At 43.0% G+C, this 25,988-nt stretch overlaps 1 protein-coding gene across 5 annotated transcripts in view; it reads right to left on the reverse strand.

The window, feature by feature from the left end:
- The window catches only part of zmym2 (zinc finger, MYM-type 2), a 177,608-nt gene that overhangs the window by 18,663 nt on the left and 132,957 nt on the right, over positions 1-25,988 (reverse strand). For 2 of the 5 annotated variants that reach the window (XM_068033682.1, XM_068033687.1), the window contains exons 19-22: positions 14,251-14,385; positions 9,540-9,634; positions 8,903-9,077; positions 4,982-5,139 (exon numbers count right to left, since the gene is read on the reverse strand). In XM_068033682.1, the coding sequence (XP_067889783.1) occupies positions 4,982-5,139; positions 8,903-9,077; positions 9,540-9,634; positions 14,251-14,385 (563 nt within the window). Of the gene's footprint in view, positions 1-3,154; positions 3,577-4,981; positions 5,140-8,902; positions 9,078-9,539; positions 9,635-14,250; positions 14,386-25,988 lie in introns of those variants that run through there. The other 3 variants (XM_068033685.1, XM_068033683.1, XM_068033686.1) reach the window with 3 other exon arrangements.

Here is a 25,988-nt window from a genome sequence, read left to right on the forward strand (position 1 = left end):
GAGGTATAACCCCCGTGCTAGCAGGTGGGCTGGAGGCAGGCTGATCACATTGCCCCTTGGCCTGTGATGACTGTGACAACCATCCTCTGGATTCCTGAGGCCTACCTGAACAGGTGCAGTACTCTCCTCAGGTGTCGTAGCCACTGGAGCTGGGCTTACTAGCGGAGAGCTGAGTTGTCGCTGTCCACACGCGGAGCGCCCTAAAGGGAGCCCCCAGCTGTGGAGCTCAGCCTCTCCTCCTCCCTTTCAAGGAGCTCTCTGCTGACCAGAGAAGGACGAGGAGCTGGAGAAGATTCCAGGGGCCTTGTCTTCTCTCGCCTTGCCAGATATGCATCGAGCTCAAGGCCAAGGCAATAATGCGCAGGTCTGCACGCATATGGAGGATCTCCTTGAGGGTCACCAACTTCTCATAGCTTCATAGAAAATTATGGCCATTCAGCCCATCGTGTTTGTGCCACCCAGAAAAGAGTGAACTCGATGGAGGAAGCCATGGGCTCACCCGCCTGTGACATGGCAGCACTCATGGCATGGATGGACTCCATCGTCCACCCGTGGCTGTGCAATGCCTCTGGCATCTCCGCCAGATGTTGCCTTACCCCTCTCCGTAACTCCAGCATGCCCTGTGCTATTGATACCAGAGGCTCATCATGGGCCTGGCCACCCACAATCCTCTGACTGTCAGTGGCCTAAGCTGTCTCAGCCTCAGCCAGCTGCTCGGGCGCACATGGGGTACTCTCAGCACATGGGGTACCTACACCGAGGTGTAAGTATCTGGGCTGGTGGAAGGTACAGGAGAGTCATGGGACGGTGCATGCTCTGACTCCAGATCCTCCTCAAAGGTGGAATTATGTATCCCTTCTACTGGAGTCTCCTGCGGTCGCTGACCTGCATGAGAGAACACAAATATGCGTGGGTTAGGATGAGATCTCATCAAACCAGCCAGGTGTGATGTGTTTCTGTAGAAGTGTGCCCGATGTCAATTGAACACAATCTTCCCTCTCTTGCGCAGATACTCCAGTCTCTCCATTCACTATTGAGTGGCCACCCTCGGTGTCCACTAACTCGAGTACCTCCTCCTTAGCCGTCGAGAGAGGCCATATATCTGCAATTCCTCCACCAGTCTGCGAGGTCTCCCTTCTGTTACGTGCCCGCTTGTCCTGCAAGTGGAAACAGAGATAGTAAACTTCGCAGGAAGAGCGAGATTAACAGTTCTGCTAGTGGCAGCCCCTCGATCCCTGCTGGGGTTTCCTACATTGCTCCTCCCCACATGTGCTGTCAGGGGAGATGATGGGGGTGAGGTTTTAAAGAAGGTGGCCTGTGGCCAGGATGCAGCCACGCATCTTCCAGGATGTGGTGATGCTTAACCCCCCTTTGCCAGCACCTTTTGTGGTGTGTGTCTCTCCCTATGTCACATTGCCTGCTGTGTACCCACATGCAAGCCCCAAGAGGAGAGACGTGTGGAGCACTCACCTCGGCAGACCGAAGGAAGTCGTTGACTCATGTCTGGTGGTGGGGGGGGGGGGCAAGTGACACCACGGCTATATACTTCCTCTGCGATCGCTGTCCAAGCTTGCTTGGTCAGGTGGAAAGTCTCTTCTGGTCATCCCTGGGGAAGAGGACCTCCTGTCTTTGTCTTGCAGCCTGGAGCAGAATCTGCAGGGAGGCATTGCAAAATCATGGGCCACCTTGCCTCAAACATGGTCTCAGTCCCATCAGCTCTGTTCAGACTATCTGAAGTCCTGGTGCAGTGGGATCCAGCAGTTGCAGTCACAGGAAACAGCAACTACATAAAGTAGAGTTGCAGTGAGGTCCAGCAGTCATAGGAACCAGCAGATACAGTAGTGTTGCAGGGGAGGGGTCCAGCAGTTTAAAGTACCAAAGGACTCCAGCAGCACTCCAAGTTCACTGCCTCACTGAAAGGCACCAATACAAGCAGGGCTGGAAGCATTGTAAATATGGCACCAGCTACTGTTGAGGGATCAGCTGACGACAATCTGCGCCTCGTAGCCCGCCCCACCACCTAAATGGGCAGGTCCCTCGCCTCCATCATTGTAATTGGCCAGCTGTTGCACTATTGGGGTGGGCCCATCACAGACGTGATGAGCGGAGATGGTACTCACTTCCGGGTCTGCCACCGGAATCTGTGAGGGGGTCACTTAATTCAGCCCAGTCCTCCAGGTGTGGCCTTACCAATGCCCTGTATAATTGGAGTAAGACTTATTTACTCTTATACACCAATCCCCTTGTAACAAAAACTCACAACATTTGCCTTCCTAATTGCTTGTTGTACCTGCATGTTAACCTTCTGTGATTCATGTACAAGGGCACCCAGGTCACTCCTGAACCAAACATTTCCCGGTCTCTCACCATTCAAAAAATATTCTGCTTTTTAATTTTTTCCTATCAAAGTGGAGAACTTCATACTTTGCCACATGGTATTCCATTTGCCATGTTTCTGCTCACTCACCCAACCTGTCTATATCCCTCTTCAGCCTCTGTGCATCCTCCTCACCTCTTACCTTCCCACCTATCACCAGCAAACCTGGTTACGTTACACTCAGTCCCCTCATCTATGTCATTAATGTAGATTGTAAACAGCTGAGGCCCAAGTATTGATCCTTGTAGTACACTGCTAGTTACAACCTGCCAATCTGAAAATGTCCTGTTCATTCCTACTCTGTTTTCTATTCATGAACCAATCCTCAATCCATGCCAATATATGACCTTCAGTCCCATGAGTCCTAATTTTGTGCAACAACCTCTAGCGTGGCACCTTATTGAATGCTTTTTGAAAATTCAAATGCACTATATCTACTGTTTCCCCCTTATCCATCCTACTTGCTACATCCTCATTAAGAGTATAATGGAATCAGCAAGAGATGTCAGCATAAAAATTATACTGTTTTACAGAGGTATAACAGTTATGTATTTTGCAGTAATACAACAGTTTTCATAAAATACAAAAGCCCTCAGTAAGATACACTGCATTGATTCTGGCAACGTAGCTCATGTGAAGGTTGGTTGGGAGTCAGGAAGCAGTATGTTGATAAAAGGCACATTGTCAGACTGGCAGAAAATGTCTGCTCTAGGGATCAATCTTGGGGCATAACATTTCTTTCAATACATAGAAAGATTTAGATTTAGGAATAGAGAGTACACCAACTTGCAAATGATACTAAATTCTGAGGTATGGCAAACTGTGAAGAACAGCAGCAAGTTCCAAAACATAACTAGATTAAGTGAGTGGATAGAAATGATTGCAGATGGAATTTACAATAAAGAGCAAGATAATAGATTTTGGACATATGAATGCAGAACGGAACATAATCCAATAGGAAAATCACAGGTTGTGGAGGGTTGTACAGGGAGTATTACATAAACAGAGATTGAAGTGCTCAGGGCATAAATAACAGATGCGAAAAGCATCCAAAATAAGACTGTGAACTCCAGCTGCATCAGAAAAAATATGGAAAATATAAACAAGAAGTTAAACTGCAGTTAGTGTGTACTGGACATATCTCACCAGGAGTACGGTGTTCAGTTTTGAGTGGTCCACCTTCAGAAGAATACTCTGGTCTTGGAGAAAGCAGATTGGCGATTCACTCGAGTACATGGTATGAACATATGAATTAGGAGCAGCAGCAGGCCCCTTGAGCCTGCTCTGCCACTCAATAATATCATTGATCTGATCTGATTGTAACCTCAACTCCACATTACCGCCTACCTCCAATAACCTTTCACTCCCTTGCTCATCAAGAATCTACCTACCTAAAATATTCAAAGACTTGGCTTCACTGCCTTTTGAGGAAGAGAATTCCAAAGACTCACGACCCTTTTAGAGAAAATATTTCTCCTTATCTCTGTCTTAAATGGGCGACTGCTTATTTTTAAACAGTGATCCCTAGTTCTAGATTCTCCCACAAGAGGAAACATCCTTTCCACATCCACTCTGTCAAGACCCCTCAGGATCTTATATGTTTCAATCAAGTCGCCTCTTACTCTTCTAAACTGCAGTGGATGCAAGCCTAGCCTGTCCTTTCCTCATAAGACAACCAGCCCATTCCAGGTATTAGTCTAGTAAACCTTCTCTGAACTGCTTCCTACGCATTTAAATCCGTCCTTAAATAAGGAAACCAATAAGGTACACAGTACTCCAGATGTGGTCTCACCAATGCCCTGTATAGCTGAAGCATAACCTCCCTATTTTTGTATTCAATTCCCCTCGCAATAAATGATAACATTCTCTATTAGCTTTCCTAATTACTTGCTGTACCTGCGTACTAATCTTTTGCAATTCATGCACTAGGATACCCAGTATGAAGGAATGCAGCTATAGTGAGACTGGTAAACTTGAGTTATATTTTCTCGCAGTTAACAGCTGAGCAGATTGAAGTATTTCAAATAATCAAAGGAATGGACAGGGTAGATAGTAAATAATTGCCCACCACTATCAAGCTCCAAATAAGGGAACATAATCTTCGAATTAGAATCAAGTTGGTTAAAAATGTCTTTATACTAAGGGCTATGGAATGTGGAAAGCACTTTTCTAGACTGCCAAAGAAAAATTAATTGAGGTATTTTTAAAAAAAGTATATTTACTTAGGAAGTAAAGATTTGGAAAACTAGCAGGGAACTAGCAGCAAAAATATAAAGCGCTGTCATCGTTAATAAAAGAATAAACCAGGTTCCATGCTCCTCTATTCTTATGTCTAGTGACAAAAGAGAAAAGTTGATCAAAAGTAGTGAAACTCTTGTATTTCAGAGTTATCCAACTGCATTACACCCAACTGAAATACTGCATGTCAACTGAGTGTGGTCATGAAGGATCCAACTGAAATGCTGCATTTGGAACAGAAGCATATATAGATTAAAAAAAGGCAATTTCCTACTTACAAACAGTAAACACCAAACAAAACATACTCAGTAATACATAAACAAATACAATGTGAAGAGATTTACTTATAAGCAACATTTAACTCACCTGTTGGATTCCAAGACATAGATAATACAAGCTATCAGGTGCATAACGCTCCCCATTTGGCCTTCGAACTTCCTTTACAAACTCAGCCAATCCACAATCAAGCTCTGCTGCAGTATATGACAATAGTTCCTCTTTAAAGCGTGCTGACTTTGCTAACACTAAAAGAAAAGTGGAGAAAAAAATTTCATTTGAATTTAATGCTTTTGACTATTCCACCCATCACCCCTGTGCTCGATGACCTAAAACGCCTCAATTTTAAAAATGTTTTCATTTTCAAATCCCTTTGTGACCTTGCCTTCATCCCATCTCTGCAACTTCCCCATGCCCTACAACCACCCCCCTCACCACCCGAGATCTTTGCCCCCCTCCAACTCTGGCCTTCTGCATATCCCCGATTTTAATCACTCCACCATTGGCGCTGTGCCTTCAGCTGTTTCGGCCCCAATCTCTGGAATTCTTTCCTGAAACCTCCCCATCTCTTCACTGTGCTCTTCTCCTTTAAGATGCTCCTCAAAACTTAACTCTTTGACCAAGCTTTTGGTCATCTGTCCCAATAGTGTGGCTGAGTGTCAGATTCTGCATGACAATGTTCCTATGAACTGCCTTGGGATGTTTTCGAGTGTTAAAAGAGGCTATATAAATACAATTTGTTGTCATTGGTTATGAAGATAGTCAACTGACAGCAGTGTCCCATAGTCACTTCACCTCTCTACTTTGGTGCACAGCTATTGATCACTACTTCCTCCAGCTCAATATCAAGAAGACCGAAACCATTATCTTCATAGCATAGGACAATACAGAAGCAGGCCATGTGGCTCACAGAGTCCATGCTAGCTCTTTCAAAGAGCAATCCAGTTATTCCCACTCTGGCACTTCCTCCATATCCCAGCATTTTTTCTCTCCTTGAAGCATTTATCCAATTCCTTTTTGAAAGCTTAAGCCCCTGCCACGAAGGTCACTCCTAAGCAACTACTCTATCCCTTTCCAGCCACGCACTCAAGCTAAACTAGACAAGTCACAATTCTGGCGATCTGTTTGACCACAAGCTGAGCTTTAAGCCACACATCCAACTGTCATTAAGACTGCTTACGTCCACCACTGCGTTATTAGCTCAACTACATTAATATGATACCCCCCCATGCTCCACAAACTGCATTTTGTCCAAACCTTTGCCACACTTGTGCTGTGCCACATTTATGTCCCAATTGTACCAACTTATAACAATTTCTTGCATTAACTTTAAAACAACCTATAAATGTCTCCAACTTCTCACTTCTGCTATCGCCTGCAGCTCTATCTCCAACGCCTGCCTCCCCCAAATGCTCCATTCCTCTTGACTTTTAGGCATCCCCCCTTTCATTTCATTCCATCATTTCAGCACCCTGCTCCTATTCTCTGGAACACCGTCACTAACCTTCTTCATTGTTAAAAACCATCGCTTCAACCAAACTCAGTTACCCTCTCATAATGTCTCCCTTACTACTCGTTTCATTCCCTATTTATGAATTATTTTGTGATAAGTTCTTTGCATGAAAGGTACTATATCAATGCATATTGCTGTATTTGTGTCTCAGTAAGAGAGTTTTAGCTGAAAGTTATTGGTCAGACAGAATCAAAATCTAACTCATCTTAAAACGTAATTTTTTGTTCATACTGGACAATACCTTTTATTTGCATCATAGACTAAATTCTGCAGCAAATTCATATACAGAAAAAATGACCAAGAAGATGCCAATAAAAATTTTTTTTTTGAAGTATGAATTACAAAATGTTTGGTAGTACAGAACTTGAGTATTGCTGAAAACAAAGACATTTTGTTGAAGCTTTTCATCGCGCACTCATCAGGACAATTTGCAAGAATACCAATGTAAGGGAAAACAACAAATTTATACTGTATGAAAAGGACTGCTGACTGGCTGACAAATGGACTCTGGTAGAGGCGTTGCCATGGAGAATGCACCAGCGTGATGCTAGGTATATAGGCCGTACGTCCCGAAGACTGGCAGATCCTATCAAACATGTCCCATCCGCTGATTGCAACGGGCAAGGTACAGACTGTCCAAAAGCAGGGAGGTCATGTTGGAGTTGTACAGAACTTTGGTAAGGCCACAGCTGGAGTACTGTGTGCTGTTCTGGTCGCCACATTATAGGAAGGATGTGATTGCATTGGAGGGGGTGCAGAGGCGATTCACCAGGATGTTGCCTGGGAAGGAACACTTAAGCTATGAAGAGAGGTTGGATAGGCTTGGGTTTGTTTTCGCTGGAGCAGAGAAGACTGAGGGGTGACCTGATCGAGGTGTACAAGATTATGAGGGGCATGGACAGGGTGGATAGGGAGCAGCTGCTCCCCTTAGTTGAAGGGTCAGTTACGAGGGGTCACAAGTTTAAGGTGAGGGGCGGGTGGTTTAAGGGGGATTTGAGGAAGAACTTATTTATCCAGAGGGTGGTGACGGTCTGGAATGCCCTGCCTGGGAGGGTGGTCGATGCAGGTTGCCTCACATCCTTTAAAAAGTACCTGGATGAGCACTTGGCACGTCATAACATTCAAGGCTATGGGCCAAGTGCTGGCAAACGGGATTAGGTAGACAGGTCAGGTGTTTTAATGCATCGGTGCAGACTCGACGGGCTGAAGGGCCTCTTTTTTTTTTTGTAAAACTCCCTTCTGCACTGTATTATTCTGTGATTCTGTGTACCCAACCAGCCCGTGCTTGCAAAACTCAAAACAGTGTCCAACATTAGATGCGATTCCACAATTGGACAACATTTGCTAAATAATCCTCAGTGTGCTGAGAATTACGCTGACAACCAATTTAGGATGGTCAGTCCAGCTTGCAGTATGGCACATTTGCATGGACTGGAAGCTACATATATTAATACACACAGCCCTGTTCGTTGCAGACAGAAAGAACACATTGTGCCTGTTTCAGCTTAACAAAACAAATGACAGCCTTTCGCTCGTTCATTCCTCAAGGCAATGCCTTGAGCAATCAGAGTCAAGCTGCCTGGTTTAAATTTCAAACAAAGCTTGATAGTTAACTGTCAGTCACCATAAACTGGTGCATTCTCCGTGGCAATGACTCTACCAATCAGAGTCCACTTGCCAACCAAACAGCACTCTCTCTTCATACAGTATAAATTTGTTGCTTTCCCTTACATTGGTATTCTTGCAAATTGTTTTGATGAGTGTAAGGCGAAAAGCTTCGTCAAAATGCCACTGCTTTCAGCAAAATGTAATATATTAACTCCTATATGTAAAAATTCAATTTACCATTTCACAGCTATAAAACAGAGTTACAATGTAATACAGAATTATAAATTTGTACCAGTCCAGTTTCACTACTAGGACGACGATGGGGAAGTGACCGACCTGGCGCAACATTGCAAAATTAATGATTTTCTTTAGAAGAGTTTATTTATAACTAACATTACCACTGACAGAAGGCGGAGTTTGATTGATAAACCTTCGTAACGTATTTTTGTTAGCTGTGTACAGATGATTCTCCATTCGTGTTGAATTGTAGCAAGTGTCAGTACATGGGACAATCACAGATTTTTGTAAAATGTATTTGTACACATTAGTACCTGGTTTGCAAAATAGTTGCTTTATTTTCCCACCCTTTTTTTCTCAATTTGATTTTTCTCCTTTTATCAACGTGCTTTGTTTTGTTCTCTGACTAATGTTTCTTATTTCTTTATGCCCCCTTTTACTTCCTGGGTTGTTTCTTATTTAACTTTCATGCTTTGCAATTTCCTGTTCTTCTTTCTTGCTTTGTTTCCTTAATCTGTCTATCTCCTGATAGCTACCAGGCAATCAGTTTGCAGACTAAGAGATACAGCTGATCGATTCTACTCACTGAAAATAACTCTGTAACTCAACATTACCAAATTGTGAAGTACTTGACCAAAAAAGATGCAACTTACAAGCAGAGTTAAAACCATCCATTTCAACTGTATCCTCACTCTGTGCTTTCTTGGTTACAATCCAATGCTTCCATGCATTTATTCCATAAATGTAGCTTAATGTAAAACCAATTTCAGGAGTGGCAATGCTATCATCTTGGGAACGATCATCAGAAAGTGCCTTCTGCTTTGTACCCTATGAAAATAAAACTTATCAGTGACGTTTTAAAGTAATCACAGAACAACGTACAGCTGTGGTGGAGTATAGATACTAGTACTAAATGCCAGAGTTAGTTTTTACCATTCAGTGTACAAATGGCAGTTTACATACAAAATATAAGTAACCCCATATAGATTTGTAATTTATTTGTTAATTAATACCAAAGTAACAAGATACGGTTTTCCGCCTTAATGGCTGTAGGATGTTAAACATACAGTTAAATTATGAAGCAAAGATGATGCAGAGGCAAAGAAAATCTGGACATTTTGATACCAACACAAAGTTTCCTAGAACTAGATATTTAGGATTATTGCATATATTATAATTAAAATTGCACCTAACTTGTAATATATTGTTAAAAATAGAAGACTGTAAACTTTCATATTAAAGTATAAAACATAAAAAATTGTGACTAGGTTGAAGGAAATATCCTCATACCTTTCTTCTAGATTGAGGTCTGGGTTGTTCTTCATATTCTTCTCCAAACACTGGAGGTAACAGATATTCACTCTCAGTCTCCAACTCTTCAGCAGCTGTTAACACAAATCTCTTTGCTAGTACATGATGGGTGATCTCAACAAGAAATACCATAAACATCACCATTCCTATGGCAGAGAAACCATTTGGACATACAACCTTCAAGAATTTTTGCTCCACTGAACACCGTTTTGACTAGATAATTGTCTCCAACTCCAGTTCATACAAGACCTTGTTCTAAACTAAAACCTCACTTCTCCATTAAAGGGAGGTAAGCATTGCAACACGCAATGCAACAATAGGAACAATTTGACATGTCAGAAGTTGCACCATACTTCAAATGAAGATGCAATAATTTCTGGATTAACCACTCCCTCTGAAAAAGCATACGATACTCCAGCAACACCCTAAATATATTTTTCCTAATCCCACTCTTGACTGACCGAGCGAGAATTTTGAATTGATTGCTCCCAAACCAGATGAAATTATCTTCCCTATGCAGGCTATCAAAATACTTCATAATTTTAATATTGTCCAAAAAGAGTGCACACTGTACATGTACTGCAGCATGGACTGTATGAAGTACATGGTTAGACCCCAAAGTATTGTGTGCAGTCGTGGGTGTCCGATTCAATAGGTACACATGGAGAAGTGTTTCTGCTTGTGGGCAAGTCCAGATCAAGGCAGTATAAATGCACGATAGTCTAACAGAACAAATAAATAATTTAGCAGAAAATTTTATGAAGAGAGTGGTGAGAGTGTGGAACTCACTAGCGGCAGTTGAAGCATATAGTTTAGATACATTTAAGGGGAAGCTCGACTGTTACACAAGGGAGGAAGGGGCAGAGTGAGAAAAAGTAATCAGAGTGGGAGGAGGCTTGTATGGAGCATAAACCCCAGAATAGACCAGTTGAGACAATTAGCCTGTTTCTGTGCGATAGGTTCTCTGTAATTCTGTGTCAGCAAGAGAAATGAGAGGCATGCTTGATGGAAGCTTTACGTGCAGTGTGAGCTACTTCCATAATGAGGAAAAGCACTGCCACAGTCGCTGATCTAAAATCCTTCCTCATTCATTCAACCATCAACAATATCAGTCGACCAATAGTGCAGATATTTGGAGGGCTAACTAGGCAACTACCTATTCAGTCTGGCTTCCTGTTTTGCTGTGCTAAAATGATTTCTGTCCCAAATACCTTACAGCAGATACCACATTAAATATTATAACTTGGCTCAATTCATTAATGTGATGTGTTTGGATCATTGTATCAGGAGTGTACCAAGATATATTTAGTTAGAAAACATTTAACTCCACCTTTCCATGCAAAGAATGGATGAAGTCAAACTTAAATAAAACCCAGACATTTATATTTTAATATCTAGAAATCAAATAATTTGTCATGTAAATTAGTAATGAAGCACTTTTGACTGTCAATGGAAAGTGATGTGAGGATCCAGGTTAACATATGCAATTCTTCAACATATCAAAAAGTTCTTGGCTTCAGTTGGAGGACAGTAAATAGGGACTTGGCAAGGATAAATTAACTGGTTACTTTAACAGACTTCCCAATCATTTCGCTACATGCCAACACCGACAGAATCATAAATTACTACTGCACGGAAACAGATCATTTGGTGCAGTCTCGATCAGTTTCTCCTCCGCTCACTCTCTTCAAATAGCCATCATTCATTCTTTTCAAATAGCCATCGGACTCTCTTTTTTAAAAAAAAAAAAGAATTTATGGACTCTAACAAGTAGCAGAGAAATTCACATTAGGCTCAATGTGAAGAATTTTTTTCCAACTTATTAATTCTTTTTGTAATTAACTTAAACTTTTGCCTTTTCAATACCATCACCAGTACTGGAAAGAATGTGTCACTATTTAATTTATCTATCATCAACTCTGGACTGGTATTGGGGAATGAGCCCGGTCAGGTTATCGAAGTTTCAGTAGGGGAGCATTTCTGGAACAGTGACCATAATTCCATAAGTTTTAAGTTACTTGTGGATAAGGATAAGAGTAGTCCTCGGGTGAAGATGCTAAATTGGGGGAAGGCTAATAATAACAATAGCAGGCAGGAACTGAAGAATTTAGATTGGGGGCGGCTGTTTGAAGGTAAATCAACATCTGACATGTGGGAGTCTTTCAAACATCAGTTGATTAGAATCCAGGACCAGCATGTTCCCGTGAGGAAGAAGGATAAGTTTGGCAAGTTTCGGGAACCTTGGATAACGCGGGATATTGTGAGCCCAGTCAAAAAGAAAAAGGAAGCATTTGTAAGGGCTGGAAGGCTATGAACAGATGAAGCACTTGAGGAATATAAAGACAGTAGAAAGGAACTTAAGCAAGGAGTCAGGAGGACTAAAAGGGGTCATGAGAAGTCATTGGCAAACAGAATTAAGGAAAATCCCAAGGCTTTTTATACGTATATAAAGAGCAAGAGGGTAACCAGGGAAAGGGTTGGCCCACTCAAGGACAGAGAAGGGAATCTATGTGTGGAGCCAGAGGAAATGGGCGAGGTACTAAATGAGTACTTTGCATCAGTATTCACCAAGGAGAAGGACTTGGTGGATGATGAGCCTAGGGAAGAGAGTGTAGTTAGTCTCAGTCATCTCATTATCAAAAAGGAGGTGGTGTTGGGTGCCTTGCAAAGCATTAAGGTAGATAAGTCCCCAGGGCCTGATGGGATCTACCCCAGAATACTGAGGGAGGCAATGGAAGAAATTGCTGGGGCCTTGACAGAAATCTTTGCATCCTCATTGGCTGCAGGTGAGGTCTCAGAGGACTGGAGAATAGCCAATATTGTTTCTTTGTTTAAGAAGTGGTAGGGAAAATATTAGAGAGGATTCTTCGGGACAGGATTTACTCCCATTTGGAAACAAATGGACTTATGAGCGAGAGACAGCATGGTTTTGTGAAGGGGAGGTCGTGTCTCACTAATTTGATTGAGTTTTTTGAGGAAGTGACAAAGATGATTGATGAAGGAAGGGCAGTGGATGTTATCTATATGGACTTCAGTCCTTTGACAAGGTCCCTCATGGCAGACTGGTACAAAAGGTGAAGTCACACGGGATCAGAGGTGAGCTGGCAAGATGGATACAGAATTGGCTCGGTCATAGAAGACAGAGGGTAGCAGTGCTTTTCTGAATGGAGGGATGTGACTAGTGGTGTTCTGCAGGGATCAGTGCTGGGACCTTTGCTGTTTGTAGTATATATAAATGATTTGGAGGAAAATGTAGCTGGTCTGATTAGTAAGTTTGCGGACGACACAAAGGTTGGTGGAGTTGCGGACAGTGATGAGGATTGTCAGAGGATACAGCAGGATATAGATCGGTTGGAGACTTGGGCGGAGAAATGGCAGATGGAGTTTAATCCGGACAAATGTGAGGTAATGCATTTTGGAAGGTCTAATGCAGGTGGGAAGTATACAGTAAATGGCAGAACCCTTAGGAGTATTGACAGACAGAGAGATCTGGGCGTACAGGTCCACAGGTCACTGAAAGTGGCAGTGCAGGTGGATAAGGTAGTCAAGAAGGCATACGGCATGCTTGCCTTCATCGGTCGGGGCATAGAGTATAAAAATAGGCAAGTCATGCTGCAGCTGTACAGAACTTTAGTTAGACCACACTTAGAATATTGCGTGCAATTCTGGTCGCCACACTACCAGAAGGACGTGGAGGCTCTGGAGAGGGTACAGAAGAGGTTTACCAGGATGTTGCCTGGTCTTGAGGGCATTAGCTATGAGGAGAGGTTGGATAAACTCGGATTGTTTTCACTGGAACGACGGAGGTGGAGGGGCGACATGATAGAGGTTTACAAAGTTATGAACGGCATGGACAGGGTGTGAGAGTTAGTTACTAGGGGACATGGGTTTAAGGTGAGAGGGGCAAAGTTTAGAGGAGATGTGCGAGGCAAGTTCTTTACACAGAGAGTGGTGAGTGCCTGGAACTTGTTGCCGGGGGAGGTGGTGGAAGCAGGTACCATAGAGACGTTTAAGAGGCATCTTGACAAATACATGAATAGGATGGGAATAGAGGGATACGGACCCCGGAAGTGCAGAAGGTTTTAGTTTAGGCAGGCAGCAAGATCGGCGCAGGCTTGGAGGGCTGAATGGCCTGTTCCTGTGCTGTACTGTTCTTTGTTCTTTATAATCTTGAAGGGCGTCTTTAGGTCTACTGCAAAAAGCCTCAACTTTTCAAGTCGCTCTTCATGACTATATACCTCTACCCGATAACATGCCGATGATTCTATGCCGCGCCACTTATTCCGTGTTCTTCTAAATAGTTGAGTGCCCAAGATTGTATAGATTACTGACATTGCAGCCTAAAGCTGGACTTGTACATTTACCACCTACGGTACATTTTCTTTCACCGTTCTTATATCCAAAATTATAACTTGTACATTTTTCTGCACTGAACTGCAAGGTGACCTGGCAGCAGGTTTTGTGTCTGCCTTCGAATTGGGTTATTGGTTCAGTTATAAAAGTAAAAACAGTCAGGATGAATATATGTCAGCTGAAAATAAAGTGCAGCATTCATAATTACATCTCAAATTACTTGCTTGCAACATTGAAATGATATTATTGAGGAGAAAATATTCTTAAATTTATCTGAACAAAGATATGTTTGAAATAAAGTCTTTATAATTAGTCTAATTTTACTTATGGAACTTACTTCTTGGAAAATCAATCTCCAAGTCCAGTCCAAGTTCGTACTGATTACCAGGCATATTGGGTTGCTCTTCTAGATCATCTTTAATGGTCCCAAAAACATCCAAGAAACTTTCACCATTCTCATCGTTGTCGATACCTAAGAATAGATTTCACAATTCTTTGTAAGTGCTGCAGTTTATTAAGACTAAAAAATGCACTTCTATGTACTTTTGAACCATTTTTCAGGTGACATAATTGGCACAACAGATTTCCTGAAATTTTATAGATAAATTGCTTTTGAGAATCCAAATTCAAGTCAACATTATCCACAATCAAAGCCAGTCAAATGGTCAAAATAGGGCAAATTTAGTGAGAGACAGACAGAAAGGGATTGTAATGAAACTGCTCATTTTCTTGCCTTCCTTGTTGGATGTACACTAAATGCAAGTGAAAGGTTAGGTGGGAAACATGTTCCCAGGCTTCTGATAATCGACTCTTGAACAAGATGCTAGGAAATTACTCTGTGTTTAATCTCCAGAAAATCTGGACTAGAAATTCCGAGTGCATCCAGTAACGGGCATGCAGGGAACAACCCTTGCCTCTGAATGAGTGTTACTATGCAGCTCGCCAGAGAACACAACTTGAAAAACTGGGCTGCTCTGACACCAGTAGTGACCCTAAGGCAAGTCCTTAAAGGAGAGCGAGAAGAGGAGTGACTAAAAGGGAGGGTAGTGGCAATTATGAAGGGTGATTCGTGGACGGGATCAAGAGGGCAGCGGTGGCCTGCTCCTCTCAAGTCTGCATTCAGACAAGTACATTCCAAATACATGCCTTGTTAGTTGTGGCCTCTTTAAGGACAGCCCATTAGGCCGCACGTGGACTTGGTATTCCTGAACGCAGTTGGGTCGATGTCAGATGTATTCGGGGCAACCCAATACTTAAGGTTACCAATACTGCTTTGATGGGTTCCTGGAGATTTGATATGGTATTTGATCACGTGACAGTTGTCCACTGTTTGCAAATGTCATTGCATCTAATGTAGTTGGGCGTTTCAGTTTCACCAAGCATTTAAGTTTTATTTTATAGTGAAATTAATAACGTTTTATAAATCAAACACAAAAATTTTAATAAAAACTACGTGATATTTCTACATTAACTGTAAAACACCAAGTAATTACCACCGATTCAACAAAATCACTGATAGAAGTAATTTCTAACTAAAGTTTTTGTACAATTTTATGACTTTTTAAACTATACACAAGTTATAAAAATAATAAAAACAAAACCAAACCTACTTCAGTCACCGACTCCCACACCACACCACTGAAGCCCAGCTACTGGGAGGAAAGGCTCAGTCTTCAGGGAGAAACACAAAAGTTGCCGGATTCCCAGAACAAAACACATTATACAATAGCCCACACCACAGACCTACAGGAACTCTCCACATAGTTACTGGTGCTCTCTCTCTCCCACTTCCAGTTGCTCTTGCAGAAGGACTCCGTTTCCAAGTGATTTTCGTTGGCCCTAATGCTGTCATCCTCTCAACCAGCATCGAGGTTGTGCATTTCAAACAGTGGCAAGACCATAAGGCTCAGACAACGGTTTAATTGCAATCCTTAACAGCCAGGGTACCTCTTAAAACATCTCAAACATTCTCTAATCAATCATGAAGTCAGGGAACCTCTAAAGTTGCTTGTTGCATTCAATACTCGACCTTTAATTAGTTCACAGTACTACAGGAAAACAGACCTATGACAACATCCTTCAAGTCTGCAGTATCATTTACAATTTGGTTCTTTGGGAAGGAGGCACAAATTCAACCATAATAGTGACCTGAAATATGCAACTGCTTGTTCAGGTATGGCAAAGTAACCAGTTGTGTTGGAATGAATTGAAAATTGCCAGAATTATATTTCTAATATCAAATGGCTCTGGCACTACACAGTGATGCTAGCAAACCTGCAGCCATTTCACTTCTCTATACCTTCCATTATTTTGAAGATTATGTTTCCCCTTTGTCAAAAGAAAATAAGTTGCCACTTGAGCCTTCCCTCGTAACTTAGACCCCCAAGGCCTGGAATTACCCAGACAACTCCTTTCTGTACTCTTTCTAAGGCATTTATATCCTTTTTGAGGCAGGGTAGCCATACACCAGAACTGGCCTCATTACTGACAATGGCACATTTTACAAATCAACATACACATTAAAAGGAGTCAACAGCACAGGAACAGGCCATTCGGTCCAAGTGGACTATTCTGCCGTTCATGCTCCATATGAGCCTTCTCCCATCCCTTTTCAGATAACTATCAGCATATCCTTCTATTCTTTTCCCCCTTGTGTGTTTATCTAACTTCCCCTTAAATGCATCAATGCTATTTGCCTGAACTACTCCTTGTGGCAGTGAGTTCAGAATCTTATCAGTTGCTTGTTAAAGATCATTTTGGTCAAGCTTGTCCACCTTAAAGTTCAAAGACTAGCTCCACATATTATTGAATACTTTCCAAATAGCCGTCTTTTGGATTGCTATGACAGAAATGTACCTACAGTTCCCATGTGAAAACTCCATTCACAGTATCTGCCATATCCTGATGATCTGCAATTGTTTTGTCGAGTTTAACTCTTAACCTATAAAGTCATGAATACATTCTTCCAAAAGTATGGCGTCCAGAATTGGACACAATATTTAAGCTGAGGCCTAACCAGTGAATTATATAGGCTTATCATAACTTCCTTGCTTTTGTATGCTATGCCTCCATTTATAAAGCCATTTTTTTCTTGAAAACAGCCTCATCAACCAACTTCAAAGATTTGTTCATGTGAACCCCCAGTTCTCCCTTACCCTGCACCCTCTTTAAAATTGTACCATTTAATTTATATTGCCTCTCCTTGTTCTCCCTTGCAAGATGCATCACTTTACACTTCTCTGCATTTTTGCGTCTTTTTTGTCCTCTGCAAAGTGTCATTCTATTTCTAATGTATTCTTCAGGTATCCTTATTATCTTTTATATAAATCTCAATTCTTTTTTTGTTTCCTTGTATCTTTTAAAGTATTTTGTTTATTTTTTACACATTCTTCTATTCTCATTATGAAACCACTGATCTTTATTTAAAATAAACTTTCTTTTATCCAGTAAAATACATGATATATATATAATTTTTTGTTCTGTGCTAATTTAACAACTCCAAGATTCTCTTCACAGTTTCAAAAACTACTTTCCAAAGTTCCCTCAACATAGCTGTTTTAGACCTTAGCTTTGACAATAATATTAATGATCATTGGATCCCAAATGCTAATCAATCTGAAGGCTACTAAGCCATGCAGTATCAATAAAGCTCATTCATCCCTTTTCGTAGGTCTATATTTGCAAAATATTGCCTATCTGGTCGGCGCAACATCGAGGGCCGAAGGGCCTGTACTGCGCTGTAATATTCTAATTCTAATCTGCTTCGTTCAGCTCCTGGCCAGCTCTGCTGTCGGCCATTTTCCTGAAATGCGACAAGTAGCACATATTTCTAACTCCAATGTTTCATTCTTAACAGTTCAAGTTGAGAGCAAGCAGAAAGGACAACAGGCAAATGGGTCTCAGTTTTACACATAGAAGCACTGAATGTAAAAGAACAGAACGGACATCAAACTTGTACAAAATAATGGTTCCGCCACAGTGCAGTAGTACTTGCAGTTCTGGGACTGCATTATATAGGAACAAGTTAGAGCCACTTAAAACAAAAACAAAAATCCCAATATCAGGAATAAGAGGCAAATGTTTATTCAGAAATGTTCAAAATACTTGGGATTTTTCACCTGAACACTGGAAGTAGTTAAAGAAGAATCTACTAGAGATTTCCAAGGTTTTTGAAAGGGAAAACGATGAAAAGTCATTCTCACTGACTGTCCCCTTATCAATTTGCCATAGACTTTGAATCAACATTTGAAAGGCAAAGGGGGAAGTTATAAGATTTACAACCCCACTCCACGGCCATCACAGACTTATGAGAAAGTGGAATGCTCAACAGAGACAATGGAAGTGTCAATTGCCTTGGGCAAAGTATCCAACTTTTTAAAAAAAAACTATATCAGGATGAAATTTGTCTTGGGTAGTAGTGCAAATGAGTGACGGCATGTTAGCAGCCCATTTTTACACTCTGCCCGATTTGCTCTTCCATTCAAATGTAAAAACGTGCTTCCAATTTGCTCTTGCCCAAGAAAATTTTCAACCCTAATATAGGTGGACAGAGATTTGGATAAGTACTTGAAAAAGAATCGTAAACAGATATAGGGAAGTGGATAAGTCCACTTGAAGATATAGCACAAGCATAGGTCAAGTAGTTTCTTCCTATTCTGAACTTTTAATATATGATGTGAGAGACCCTTAGGTTTGTAAAAAAAAAAATCATTTCTTAATTGATACCCAGTGATTTATCCACTCTCGAGTTCAACTAACTTTTTCAGAATCAAAGCCTCATCTACTACAAGTGTATTCTTCCACCTCTGCCTGCACCCACTGCAGGCAGTCATCCAAGGTTTCCCCTCTGCTTCTTTATTCCTATGTCTGTGCAACAACCACCATCTGAAACTATCTCCCACTTTGTTCCATTTACTGTTGTTAAATTAAAATCTTTATGCATTTGATTTCAGTTGCAATCTTTTTCATTGCTCCAGAATTCTGTTTGCACACAATTTCATTTCATTCAACTTGGAATCACAGAATTTTACAGCACAAGTGGGAATTCGACTCACTGCATCACACATTCTCTGAAAGAGCTATATATTTAGTCCCAATCCTTGTGCTTTCACCCTGTCAACATTTATATTTTCAACTTACACACTTTCATTTTAAAACTAATCATGGATTTTAGTTTCCATTACTCCTGGCACAGAATTCAATGTTAAAAAAAAACTTCTACTCTCTCAATTTTGTTCTTTTGACTTCAAAGATCTACTGATTTCTGTGGCCTGGACTTTTCCATTCCCAGTTTGATTCTGGTGTCAAGTCAAGGGGATCACCAGGTGTCCAGCAACATTGATTTCATCAAGCAGGATAAGCAGCCAATCACATTGAGGTATCCTCACTGACAGCAAACCAGATAGTAAAAACCAATGTATCTCTTCACTTTTACATTTTACAAATAGAAAAGTAAATGATTGGGACATACACATGGTATTAAAATATCATACATAAATTTTTTTAAACATTTAAAAAGTGTGTAATTTCTAGTCATACTAGAGCAAATAGACATTCAACAACAATTAGATCCAAGGAAGAGGCATATAAATTTTCCAGGGAAAACAACAGACCTGAGGATTGGGAGCAGTTTAGTTATCAGCAAAGAAGGACCAAGGGATTGATTAAGGAGAAAATAGAGTACGAGAGCAAGATTGCGGGGAACATAAAAACTGACAGTAAAAGTTTCTATAGGTAGGTGAAGAGAAAAAGATTGGTGAAGACAAATTTAGGTCACTGACAGACAGAAACAGGAATTTATTATGGGGAATAAAGAAATGGCTGACCAACTAAATGCATACTTTGGTTCTGTCTTCACAAAGGAGGACACAAATATCATACCAGAAATGTTGGGGAACACAGGGTTTAGTAAGAGGGAGAAACTGAAATAAATCAGTATTAGTAGAGAAATGGTGTTGGGGAAATTGATGGGATTGAAGGCTGATAAATCCCCAGGGCCTGATGGTATGCATCCCAGAGTACTTAAGGAAGTGGCCCTAGAAATAGTGGATGCATTGGTGGTCATCTTCCAATATTCTATAGACTCTGGAACAGTTTCTACAGATTGGAGGGTAGCTAATGTAACCCCACTATGTAAAAAGGGAGGTAGAGAGAAAGCAGGGAATTATAGACCAGTCAGCCTGACGTCGATAGTGGGGAAAATTCTAGAGTCCATTATCAAAGATTTTATAGCAGAGCACTTGGAGAACAGTGGTAGAATCGGGCAGTCAGCATGGATTTACGAAAGGGAAAGCATGTTTGACAAATCTACCAGAATTCTTCGAGGATGTAACTAGTAGAGGTGATGAGGGGGAGCCAGTGGATGTGGTTTATTTGGACTTTCAGAAGGCTTTCGACAAAGTCCCACATAAGAGATTAGCATGTAAAATTAAAGTGCATGGGATTGGGGGTAGTGTATTGCGATGGATAGAAAATTGGTTGGCAGGCAGGAAACAAAGAGTAGGGATAAATGGGTCTTTTCCCGAATGGCAGGCAGTGACTAGTGGGGTACCGCAGGGATCGGTGCTAGGACCCCAGCTATTCACAATATATATATTAACGATTTAGATGAGGGAACTAAATGTAATATCTCCACATTTGCAGATGATACAAAACTGGGTGGGAGGGTGTGTTGTGAGGAGAATGCAGAGGCGCTTCAGGGTGATTTGGACAAGTTAAGTGAGTGGGCTAATGAATGGCAGATGCAGTACAATGTGGATAAATGTGAAGTTATCCACTTTGGTAGCAGAAACAGGAAGGCAGATTATCTGAACGGCTATAAACAGAGAGGGGAATATGCAGTGAGACCTGGGTGTTCTCATACACCAGTCGCTGAAGGTAAGCATGCAGGTGCAACAGGCGGTAAAAAAGGCAAATGGTATGCTGACCTTCATAGCGAGAGGATTCGAGTACAGGAGCAGGGATGTCTTGCTGCAATTATACAGGGCCTTGGTGAGGCCACACCTGGAATATTGCACGCAATTTTGGTCTCCGTATCTGAGGAAGGATGTTCTTGCTATAGAGGGAGTGTAGCGAAGGTTTACCAGACTGATTCCTGGGATGGTGGGACTGACGTATGAGGAGAGATTGAATCGGTTAGGATTATATTCACTGGAGTTCAGAAGAGTGAGGGGGAATCTCATAGAAACCTACAAAATTCTAACAGGACTTGACAGGGTAGATGCAGGAAGGGTGTTCCCGATGGTGGGGGAGTCCAGAACCAGGGGTCATAGTCTAAGGAGACGGGGTAAACCTTTCAGGACTGAGATGAGGAGAAATTTCTTCACCCAGAGAGTGGTGAGCCTGTGGAATTCACTCCCACAGAAAGCAGTTGAGGCCAAAACATTGTATGTTTTCAAGGAATTAGATATAGCTCTTGGGTCTAAAGGGATCAAAGGGTACGGGGCGAAAGCGGGAACAGGCTACTGAGTTGGATGATCAGCCATGATCATAATGAATGGCGGAGCAGGCTCGAAGGGCCTCCTCCTACTCTCTATGTTTCTCACCTTTTTCACAGCCAGTGAGGCTGTTTAGGAGTAATTAGGAACTTAGTATATCGTTAAAAACCCAGTTACACCTCATTCAACAAGGTGCAACTTTTTCAAGGGTTTTTAATGGGCAGACTAAGGGTGCAAGAATGGAAGTTCTCATCAGCTCAACAATTTGTAATTGACTGCATTCTGAGGGAATCTCAACAGCACACCCTCTGGAGAAACATAGAATCACTGACAGCAACTTCTGGAGTCTACATATATACAGTGAAATCCAGAAGTTGCTGTTAATTTCAAAATAATGAAGGCAAATGTTGACAATTTCGCTGTCATTATGACTATAAAAACTGGGTTGTTGTCTTTTGCTTACTGACTCAACAATACCTCAAACTGTTTTCAGTCTGTCCGACTACAAATGACTCCATTTATAATGTCCTCTCAAACAAAATATTTGAAACACTACTGTTACTCCTGTTTTATTTGGTTTCTTCTCAGCAATGTCTATGCAAGTAACATTTGCGCCACGCAAGGGCCGGGCAATGACTATCTCCAACAAGAGAAAATCTAACCACTTCCCCATGCCATTCAATTGCAATACCATCACCCTATTCCCCACCAACATCCTGGGATTCACTATTAAACAGAAACTTAACAGGATAAGGCACATAAATACTATGAAGTGTCTCCTGACAACGCAGAGCATGTGCAGTGATCGCCGACATCATCAGTGTGTCAGAACATTTGCCAGCTTGCCAGCATGAATCCACACATGCGCACACTGACGTCACCAGGTAATGACTTCCGAGTGTTGCCTCACATCACAATGGCTGCCGCCTCGATCCACACCCGTCCCCCCAAAAGTACCCCGTTCTCTCCCATGATCACCGCTTCTCTTCCCCGCTCTCTCCCGCGATTGTCGTTTCTCCTCCTTGCTCCCTCCCGTAATCGCCACTTCTATTCGCTCCCTCCCCCGATCGCTGACTCCATCCCCCCCCCCCACCCCCCAGCAGTACCCTGCTAACTTGTACAATCGCTGCTTCTCTTCCCCACTCCCTCCCACAGTCACCCCTTCTCTTCACTGCTTCCTCCTGCCACTCCTCCTTCCCGCTGTTCTCACTCCCGACTGCTCGTCACTCACAACCTGCCTGCTGCTTCCTCCCCTTGCTGCCAGGAGAAGCAATGGGTGGGGTAAGGGATGGGGGAAGGAAGAAGGGCGAAGCGGGGTGTGAGTGGTTAGCAGTCAGGGGCAGCAGGAGGGGATTGCGAGCAAACAGATGTGGGAGGGAGCAGTGAAGATAAACAGCGAATGAGACGACTATTGCGGGAGGAGGGAGCGGGGAAGAGAAGCGGCGACCGCGGCGTACTGTTTGGGGGGGGGGGGGGGGGGGGGGTCGGAGGTGGCGAACACGGCCATTGAGGGGTGATGGGGCTTGGATTCAATTTGTATTTTTAAGTCTAATTAAGCAGTGCCATCTTTATTACTGGCAGCTGCCTGAGACATCGCAGACAGTGACGTTTCAGTCGATGAGACTGCATTTTGCACATGCGCCACCTAGTGTTGCATTGCCAGAAAACACAGCCAGGCTACAAGAGCAGGTCAGAGGCTGGGAATTTTGAAGCGAGTAACTCACCTCCTGTCACCCCAAAGCCTGTTCACCGTCTATAAGGCACAGTCAGAAGTGCGATGGAATACTCTCCACTTGCCTGGATGGGTGCTGCTCCAACAATACTTAAGAAGCTTGACACCATCCAGGCCAAAGCAACCCGCTTGATTAACTCCCCATCTACCACCTTAAATATTCAATCACTTCACCACCAATGCACAGAGGCAGCAGCATGTACCATCTACAAGATACACTGCAGTAACTCGCCAAGGTTCCTTCAACAGAGCAACCCAAACCCATGACCACTACCACCTAAATGGACAAGGGCAGTAGACATATGGGAATACCACAAATTTACATGCTTCAATGGGTGCTTGGAGCTCAGGGTCATTGCCAGAAAGGTGGACTGAAACACCGCACCAAACAACACGAGAAAAGGAAAGGTACCAGCCCTTCGCTTTGCAAGCTGGAACGTCAGAACTATGTGTCCTGGCCTGTCGGAAAACCTTACACAAATCAACGATTCTCGGAAGACCTCCATCATTAACTCCTTGCTCAGCATGATAGAGCCTCCCTCAAATGGCTCAGAACGCATACTGTCCATCCAACTGCTCACCACCTCTGGTCTAGTACACCTACCCAGCATCTATGCTCCAACACTCTGCTCCCCACATGAAGCTAAAGATCAGTTCTACGAGGAACTCCATATCATTAGCAGCATCCTCAACACCGAACACCTATTCCTGCTGGGGGACTTGAATGCCAGGGTTGGGGCCGACCATAACTCATGGCCCTCCTGCCTTGGGCGCTATGGCACTGGAAGGATGAATGAGAATGGGCAGAGACTGCTTGAGTTGTGTACTTATCATAACCTCTGCATCACCAACTCGTTCTTTCACACTAAACCCTGTCACCAGGTTTCATGGAGGGACCCAAGATCGCGTCGTTGGCACCAGCTAGACCTCATTGTCACAAGGCGAGCCGCCTTAAACATTGTTCAAATCACACACAGCTTCCACAGTGCGGACTGCGACACCGACCACTCCCTGGTGTGCAGCAAGGTTAGACTCAGACCAAAGAAGCTGCATCATTCCAAGCAGAAGGGCCACCTGCGCATCAACACGAGCAGAATTTCTCACCCACAGCTGTTACAAAAATTTCTAAATTCACTTGTAACAGCCCTTCAAAACACTCCCACAGGGGATGCTGAGACCAAGTGAGCCCACATCAGAGACGCCATCTATTATTCAGCTTTGACCACCTACGGCAAAAGTGCGAAGAGAAATGCAGACTGGTTTCAATCTCATAATGAAGAGCTGGAACTTGTCATAGCCACTAAGCGCATTGCACTGTTGAACTACAAGAAAGCCCCCAGCGAGTTAACATCCGTAGCACTTGAAGCAGCCAGAAGCACTGCACAAAGAACAGCCAGGCGCTGCGCAAATGACTACTGGCAACACCTATGCAGTCATATTCTGGCCTCAGACACCGGAAACGTCAGAGGAATGTATGATGGCATTAAGAGAGCTCTTGGGCCAACCATCAAGAAGATTGCCCCCCTCAAATCTAAATCGGGGACATAATCACTGACCAACGCAAACAAATGGACCGCTGGGTTGAGCACGATCTAGAACTGTACTCCAGGGAGAATGTTGTCACTGAGACTGCCCTCAATACAGTCCAGCCTCTACTAATCATGGATGAGCTGGACAGACAGCCAACAAAATCGGAACTCAGTCTTCTTCTTTCTTCTTTTCTTTTGGGCCTCCTTATCTCGAGAGACAATGGATACGCGCCTGGAGGTGGTCAGTGGTTTGTGACTGCCCTCAATACAGCCCAGCCTCTACTAATCATGGATGAGCTGGACAGACAGCCAACAAAATCGGAACTCAGTAATGCCATTGATTCTCTAGCCAGCGGAAAAGCCCCTGGGAAGGACAGCATTACCCCTGAAATAATCAAGAGTGCCAAGCCTGCTATACTCTCAGCACTACATGAACTGCTATGCCTGTGCTGGGACGAGGGAGCAGTACCTCAGGACATGCACGATGCCAATATCATCACCCTTTATAAAAACAAAGGTGACCGCGATGACTGCAACAACTACCGTGGAATCTCCCTGCTCAGCATAGTGGGGAAAGTCTTTGCTCGAGTCGCTCTGAACAGGCTCCAGAAGCTGGACGAGCGGGTCTACCCTGAGGCACAGTGTGGCTTTCGTGCAGAGAGATCGACCGTTGACATGCTGTTCTCCCTTCGTCAGATACAGGAGAAATGCCGTGAACAACAGATGCCCCTCGACGTTGCTTTCATTGATCTCACCAAAGCCTTTGACTTCGTCAGCAGACGTGGTCGCTTCAGACTACTAGAAAAGATTGGATGCTCACCAAAGCTACTAAGTATCATCTCCTCATTCCATGGCAATATGAAAGGCACAATTCAACATGGCGGCTCATCAGAGCCCTTTCCTATCCTGAGTGGCGTGAAACAGGGCTGTGTTCTCGCACCCACACTTTTTGGGATTTTCTTCTCCCTGCTGCTTTCACGTGCGTTCAAGTCCTCTGAAGAAGGAATTTTCCTCCACACAAGATCAGGGGGCAGGTTGTTCAACCTTGCCCATCTAACAGCAAAGTCCAAAGTACAGAAAGACCTCATCAGGGAACTCCTCTTTGCTGATGATGCTGCTTTAACATCTCATACTGAAGAGTGCCTGCAGAGTCTCATGAACAGGTTTGTGGCTGCCTGCAATAAATTTGGCCTAACCATCAGCCTCAAGAAAACAAACATCATGGGGCAGGACGTCAGAAATGCTCCATCCATCAATATTGGCGACCACGCTCTGGAACTGGTTCAAGAGTTCACCTACCTAGGCTCAACTACCAGCAGTAACCTGTCTCTAGATGCAGAAATCAACAAGTGCATGGGAAAGGCTTCCACTGCTATGT

This window comes from Heterodontus francisci, chromosome 6, assembly GCF_036365525.1.
Source record: "Heterodontus francisci isolate sHetFra1 chromosome 6, sHetFra1.hap1, whole genome shotgun sequence".
Classification (NCBI taxonomy): Eukaryota; Metazoa; Chordata; class Chondrichthyes; order Heterodontiformes; family Heterodontidae; genus Heterodontus; species Heterodontus francisci.